The sequence below is a fragment of the Octodon degus genome, unplaced genomic scaffold (assembly GCF_000260255.1).
Source record: "Octodon degus isolate 3935 unplaced genomic scaffold, OctDeg1.0 scaffold00158, whole genome shotgun sequence".
Lineage (NCBI taxonomy): Eukaryota > Metazoa > Chordata > Mammalia > Rodentia > Octodontidae > Octodon > Octodon degus.
Genome location: NW_004524734.1, coordinates 954,812 through 962,131, shown reverse-complemented (window position 1 = coordinate 962,131; position 7,320 = coordinate 954,812). Strand labels below are relative to the sequence as shown.

The 7,320-nt window shown below is 45.9% G+C and overlaps 1 protein-coding gene across 2 annotated transcripts in view; it reads right to left on the bottom strand.

The window, feature by feature from the left end:
• Positions 1 to 3,907: 3,907 nt before the first annotated feature.
• Positions 3,908 to 7,320, bottom strand: part of CUNH4orf19 (chromosome unknown C4orf19 homolog) — a 121,934-nt gene continuing 118,521 nt past the window's right edge. For both annotated transcript variants that reach the window (XM_004642664.2, XM_023702729.1), the window contains one exon: positions 3,908 to 5,802. In XM_004642664.2, coding sequence (XP_004642721.1) covers positions 4,941 to 5,802 — 862 coding nt within the window. In that variant the 3' untranslated portion in view covers positions 3,908 to 4,940. The remainder of the gene's footprint in view (positions 5,803 to 7,320) is intronic.

Sequence of the window (7,320 nt, the reverse complement as noted above, 5' to 3'; positions counted from 1 at the left end):
TTTTGTTTTTAAAAACTAGGGCAAGACAGGACAATTATTTGTAAACATGCCCATATTAGGAGTGTGCAATTTCTTTTTTCTGATAATCACTGTAAAAATCAATTAGGCGTTGCTGCTCCTTAGTGTTTCTAAAGTGGTCGAGGAATTACATCAGTTACGCAGCCCATCGCCACTCCAAGACCTACTGAATCTTATCTTTAAGAAGTGAGGCCCAGGGCTGGCCAAATAGCTCAGCAGATTAAAGTGCCTACTTAGGCAGATGCAGCAGCTGGATTTGATCCGCAGCATGCCGCTGGCCTCGCCCCCCCAGGGCGCTGAGATGATGATTGAGACTGGGCATGGTGGTGCACTTCTGTAATCCCAGCTCTGGGAGGCTGAAAACAGGTGGATCACTGCGAGTCCGATCTATGTAAGGGAGACCCCATACTAAAAAAAAAAACCAAACCAAAACAACAACAACAAAAAAGAAGTGAGGCCCAGAAATCTGCTCATTTAGCAAGCACTCCGGCCAGTGCTGGAAAATAGGAGGGTTCCTCATTTTGCAGATGAGGAAACTAAGATTTAGAAAAGTTAAGCAACCTAAACCCCGGGTCAAGAGCAAGAGACACAGGCAGATCCCAGCTTTGTTAGGACCACGAGGCGTCAGTGTGCGCCTGGTATGTGCTGCATGGGCGGAGCCTCTGAAGACCGGAAGTCATTAGTGGGTGGTCCGGAAGTCAGGTAGCTTTCCCATCACCAGGAGTCCAGAGTCTGTGAGATCTGACTCTCTTCACACAAATATGTTTCCTTTGTTTTTTATTCCTGAGGACTTTAAAGATTGAGTTCAAGAGGATTGGAAGGTAAGCTAGCCAAACTCTCGACTGCTGGGCCCCAGCACTGGCTCTTCAGGGTTTTGACTTAACTTGGAGTTTTCACCCTCAGGGAACACAGAAACCATCACTAGCTGCCCAAATTCTGTGCCTGCACCTTCCCGTGGACCACCATCATGCCTCGCCGATGGAGTGGTGTTGTGTGCGTGTGAAGAGCCCAAGTCACCTTACCTTTTCCATTCATATTTGTGCTCGCCCAGCTGCCTGTGCCCGCATGACACCGTGTCACATCCCTAAGCAGCATTCTGAGCCTCGCTTGTCTGTCTGATGTCTCCTCAAACAAGAGTGGGAAGACTTACTCTTTCATTTAACAATAACCTACAAAGCTCCCACTGTGTGCCACGGGCAACACTGGAGCTGGATGAAAGGCATGTATTAGTAGTTGCTTCAGTTTTTTTTTTTCCCCCGCGGAACCGGGAATTGAACTCAGGTCCTTGCGCTTGCCAGGGAATCACTTATTCCACTGAGCCATCTCCCCGGCCCTAGTAGTTGCTTCAGTTGCAAGTGCAAATTGCTGATAACTGACTCCCAGGGACTTGCTTTCCTGTGAAGCTAAGAGCCATCTGCAGGTGGCACCGTGGCTTCCTCTGGTGGCTGGGGCTCTTCCCTAGCTCGAAGACTGCTGGCTGGGTCTGCCAGGACCTGAGAAAGGAGAGAAGCTTGCCCATTTTTGCTACCTTTTTCATAACTTATCAGGGGACACATCCATGAGAAACCAATGTTATATTGTCTGTGTTTAACTGACACCATTTCTAAAATTTTGATTTAGAGAAAAAAACTAAAACAAAACCAGAAAGTAAGAATTCCCCCATTTCCAGCATAAAGACTGCTCGTGCACCAGAAACCCCTTTGGTGAGGCACCAAGTCCACATTCAAGACTGGAGGAAGGTTTGTTCCAACTGCCGGTGGCTGTGCCCAGCAGGCCGCACGGGGGAGGTAGCAGCCCTTTACGCACACACTTGCTTTTGGCATCTTATTTCTTCCCAGGGTCCAGGGCTTGGGAGAAGGGAGAAGTAGAAAGGGAACAGAAAACAGCAGACAGGCTGAGGGACAGCAAGGAGGTGACAAACGGCCAACACTCCCCAAATGTGGAAAAATGGGTACGTCCCATGTCAGAAACCTAAAATTCTCTTCATGCTTTTATGGATCAGATTTGTGAGTTGTAATAATTTGCTACTACCTGCCTTGGCAGCCAGGGGAAAATAATTCATTTAATATTTATTTGATAATTTCCCCTAGCAAAAAGGAAACTTACTTGCATTTTAAAACTGCATTTTATACTATAGAAATAAATAATCAAGTTGAAGTCAAGATTCAACATGCAAAGCTGGCCAATTAGCTCAGCGTATCAAAGCGCCTGCTTAGGCAGATGCAGGGATCAGAGTTCGATCCCCAGCAGTGGCCCTGCCTCCAGGGCGCACTGAGTTAGCAACTGAGACTGGGTGTGGTGGTGTGTGCTTGTAATCTCAGTGCTTGGGAGGCTGAAAATAGGAGGATCACTATAAGTCCAATATAAATAGTGAGATCCTGTACTAAATGGATTTTAAAAAAAGATTCAACATACAATGTAGCTGGCTAAGAATAATGGAGAATTGTGAAGTCTGTACCTAATTACAGTTAGTGCTTCACAGTGAGAATGTGTGTGGGTCTTTAAGTTGTCTGAGATGTCAAAAAGCTTCCTGTATCTTCAATATCACTTTTCTGATAAGAGGTGGCAACAGGCTCCAAAAAGAAGACCCCATGCCGCAGGATGTGCAGTTACTAGACAAACTGATAGATAAAGCTGCAATCTGGAATTTCTTTTCAACTAAACATTCTGACTTCTTTCCTCTGTGGCCATCTGGAAAATCCTGAATATTGGGATAAACACGAAAGAAGTTGGATAGGTTAAAAAAGGATTGAAATTTTTGGCTGGTTGTTAACCTTCTGAAGCAGTTAGATAGTTACCTGTGAAACAGACTCCCTGTGACACGAGAGAGCAGTCAGTCATGGCGAACTCTGTGGCAGCTTGCATGTGTACAATGATATGTGTGTGCCAGGCACAAGGGGGTTCTGGAAAGCGAATGCCCCATTTGCACCGATACCTCACATATCTGAATGTTCCTCCTGAGTCTGCTTTGGAGACATCAGAAGGAAGCTGAGATGGAAACAGCAAGTCCTTCATCCCAGGAATCAAGGTCGTAAGCTACTTCTATGTCATACTCAACATGAATACAACCTTTCAAGCTCTTGTCAGCCTTCTGCATTCCAGGCCTATGGGTTTTGGGGGTCTGGTGTGGTAGAGCCTGTAAATTGAACAACTTAAAATTCCAACCCCCCCACCCAAAAAAAGTCTCAACATCCATTTTTCCTCTTCCCAGTAACTACATCTCAGATGTATTTGGGAAAGTCAGACACACAGAATGACAGCCTTTCCTCTAACCCTGTCTGTATACAGTTAATGTGGCCAGATGTCCAGATGTTGACCAGTGAAGTGGAACAAGTGAGTTAGCCATCTGAGAAGTCCTTAATAGTGAAGGGCTTTTGACCCTTTATCTTTTTCCTCCATGAAGAGCAAATGTAGTATCTGGAAACCACAGGCATGGTCAAATTGACCCATGAGGAATGAAAAGGAAGCTACCATGACAGAAGGAACGCAGAGGTCATGGGTATGTGGACTGCTCTTCTAGAGGTGAACAGACATCCACTTACCATGCATGGCTGAGCATAATCCCAACCGACAGACAGAAGTCGTGTGAAGGAGTGCATAATCTCCAGAAGTTAGCTTTTGGTGGACCCACAACAACATCAAACACATATAGTGCCATTAATAAGGCCACTAGTTTGAATTTTAAGGGTTCCAAGAAAACAGATACATAGAGGTGGTTTGTCATTGCAGTACCAAGCCACTGTGGGGTATGAATGTTTTATTAAGCAGGGTAAGAGCACTGTCCTGCAAGATGCTGGAAGGCTTAACAAATCATGTTTTATGTTGAATAATTATCAAAATGAAGTGATAACATTACACATACTTCAAGTATTAAAGTTTCCCATTGTGAAGATATTAAAAAAATTAAAGAATTTAGTAAGACATCATTTTTGAGTGCCTACTGCATGCCAGGCAGGTGTGCGAATCTTTACAGTACAAATTAGGCTTTCACTTAATACATAGGCAATGAGAAAAGATGAATTATTTGCCAAAGTCAGTTATATTTCAGGGCTTACGTTGCAAAATACCAAAGTAAAACATCTGGCCTATACATCTGTCTTCTCCACAATTCAGGGCATCATTATTCTCCTCAGTTCTACAAGGAGCTGTGAACCACGATAAATCCATACAGACAACGGAGTTGTTAGATTTTAATTAGCATCAGATATTTAATGGCTTCAAATATTCCATAGATAGTTTAGCTCTTCCCAAAACTTATGAACTTAAAGCCCAAATATGACACAAGAGGTTTTAAGAATTATTTTGTCTGCCCCCCCCAATCCCAAAGGTGATTTTTCAAGTCACAATGTAAAAAACCTTAAGGTCAGGGTGTTTTACTATCATGCAAAAGACTAACCATTTGTTTCCTGGGTCACTTCCATGTCTCCTGAAGGCTGCTCCACCTAACTTGTGTCCCACAAGTGGTTAGTTATTAATTCCCTGGGTGACTGTCCTTGAACACATTAGGCACTTTGAAGGGGTAGTTACCCTTTCAGGTTGGGGATAACTTGTGGCTCTCACAAGCCAGGCGAAAGCATTTATAGCTCAACAAGATGCTCAGTGACTGAGCCCCTGCGACAAGGAGTAGGGACTTCAGGGCGCTCTCACATCTGTACCAGATGTTCTGGAGGGCTGTGAGCTTTGGCTAGCTGGGTGCCCAACTTCTGCATGAGCACAGAAGCTCATGCTCATGTTTATTGCGGTGTCCCGAAAGAGGGCCCCATTCACACAGTGATGCCAAGCGGCACAGCGCAGGCACCCACCCTCAGAACAGATGCTGGAGGTAAACAACCCCCTAGGTCGCACCAGGCGCACTGGCCAACGATCGGCTCCCTGTCTCCAGGCGCGAGGGCACCTCCACCTGCCCGCACCAGTCCTGCCGTCTAATCGGCCTCGTCCACATCTTCTCCCGCAGTAGCCGCTTCTAATGCTGCAAGGGCTTCTGCCACGGCCTCGTCTTCGTCCACCTCCTCTTCCTCCTCGCTGTTTCCCTTGGAGTCCTGGGCCTCGGACTGCTTGCTCCTGGGGCTGGCCACAGGCACCGCATGGGCCGGACCCTTCTCCCTAAAGTAGACACTTAGAACCTCGGCGGCCGCAGGCTCACTCAAGGACTCCCTTTTCAGGGGGAAGGGCAGACTCAGTTCATATTCGCCCATCGTGGGGTGAATTTCTGCGAGGGGCTCATCCTCCATGTGATGCTCAAACAGACAGTCCCTTTCTTCCTGTGCCTCGCCATCCGCAGCCGGGCCCCACAGCTGAGGGTAATCCGGGACGGGCAGCTGCAGGACGGGGCCTTGGCTTTCGTAAACTGGAGTCTCGGCCGCAGCTGGAGCCTCTCTTGAGGCGGGGGGCACACAGTCCTGGCCCCCGGGGTCCCTGCCTTCCAGGAAGGGCTGAGCCGGGTGGACGCCATCTGCAGTGCTGGCCCCTGAATCGGTGTCACCAGTGTGAGGCTGAGGAGAGGCACCAGAGGGGCCGATGCCGTTGGTGGTGCCTGCAGGCTTGGCGCGCAGCCCGCTGTCGGGATACCCCTGAGGGCGGGGTCCTTGGGGCTCCTGCCAGCCAGCTTGCCCGCCTCCGCTCTCCGTCCTCCCTAGGCCGGCACTCCAGAGGGTTTGCTTATGCACCCAAACCCCGCTGCTGCTGTCGCCTTGTAGCTTCACAGTGCGGTCGTCATCCAACTTGGAGCTGCTGACTTCATTGACATAGTCAGGGGATGGAACTTGGACTGCATCAAAGAGGTAGCTGCGGGGAGAGGAGCAGAAATCGGTCAATTCTGCAGCACAGTGGCGGAGCGAGCATGCACACACGTGCCTGGGATCACTCTCAAACCTCTGTGCGTCTAGATCAGAGTGATTTTCAGTGTAAAAAATGTCCTGCCACTGAAAGAGAGCTTAAAAGATCCAAAAGAAAGGGAAAGGAAAAGTACAAGGTGGTTTATGAAATTTTGAAATAAAAAATAAGGAGAACAAATGTCCTCTAAGAGGGAAAGAAGGGCTTAAGTACCAATGTATGTCTCTGCAGAGGCATATGATGCAGTCGTTAAAATGGTAAGGGTGAAATCTGTAGTACCATTAAAAAACTGCCCTTCTGTATCTGTGGGGAACTGCTGCAGGGCCTCTCTCTGTACACGCTCAAGTTAATGGAGCGGCATGTCCCCAGAACCTATGCACATTTTCACTTGTACTTTCATCGTCTCTACATTACTTACTATATTAATGCTATGGAAAAAGTTATCACACTGTATTCCTTGGGGAGGAATATAGACATATATATATATATATATATATACACACATATATATGTATATATGTATATATATATATATATGTATGTCTGTTGCTTGAGACAGGGTCACACTCACTATTATGGGCTGGCCATGAACTTACTAGGTGGCCCAGACTACTCTCAATTTATGGCAGTCCTCCTGCTTCAGTCTCTTGCTGGTATTACAGGTCTACATCAACATGCTTGGTATAATAAGCATTTCCTGAGTAGAGCCAAACATCACATGAGTGTGGTGGAACATAACACAGACACATGCATCTGGAGTGCTTGCTAAGGCAGCAGGACCGTGCTTAACTTACTTCCCCTATTTTATGATCCATCTTAGGTTTTTCTGAAATATAATAGAGACAGAACTAACAGTGCAGATGTGACGGGGTGTGGGTGTATTTTCACTGATCCCATCTGAGGCATCCACTAAAAGCGAGGCTCTTCAGAGACGTGGGTATTTGATCCAAACCAAATCCAGTCTCAGAGAATGACAGCACTCTCCCCGCTCTCTGCACAGTAAGTAAAAGTCCAGAAGCCCAGACCAGCTGTCCTCTGACAGCAAAATCATGCCAAGGCGTAATGAACACTGATGCTGAGTGGGCCCTTTGCAAGACGAATGTCCATGTGTCCTGTTACTGTTATTTTAATATGTTGCTAGTGCTTGTTCATTTTATAAAATACTGGATTTCAACATGACATTTTCATACATGTATATGTTTCGATAATTCTTAATTCCTTTGAACTGTTATAGGCATGTTCTTTATTTTTTCATTTTATTATTTATTTCAAAACCAAGAAACTTATATTCATATAATTAGAATTCTCAACGTACAAAGGAGTAGGCAATAAATATTTAAAGATTTAAAATTTCTGAATTTAGTTCAACTTATAATACCACATTTCCAAGAAAAATGAACCTTTTGCACAAGAAATTTAAATAAAATCATACCAAGACATACAAAAATGAATTGTCCAAAACTTATTGTA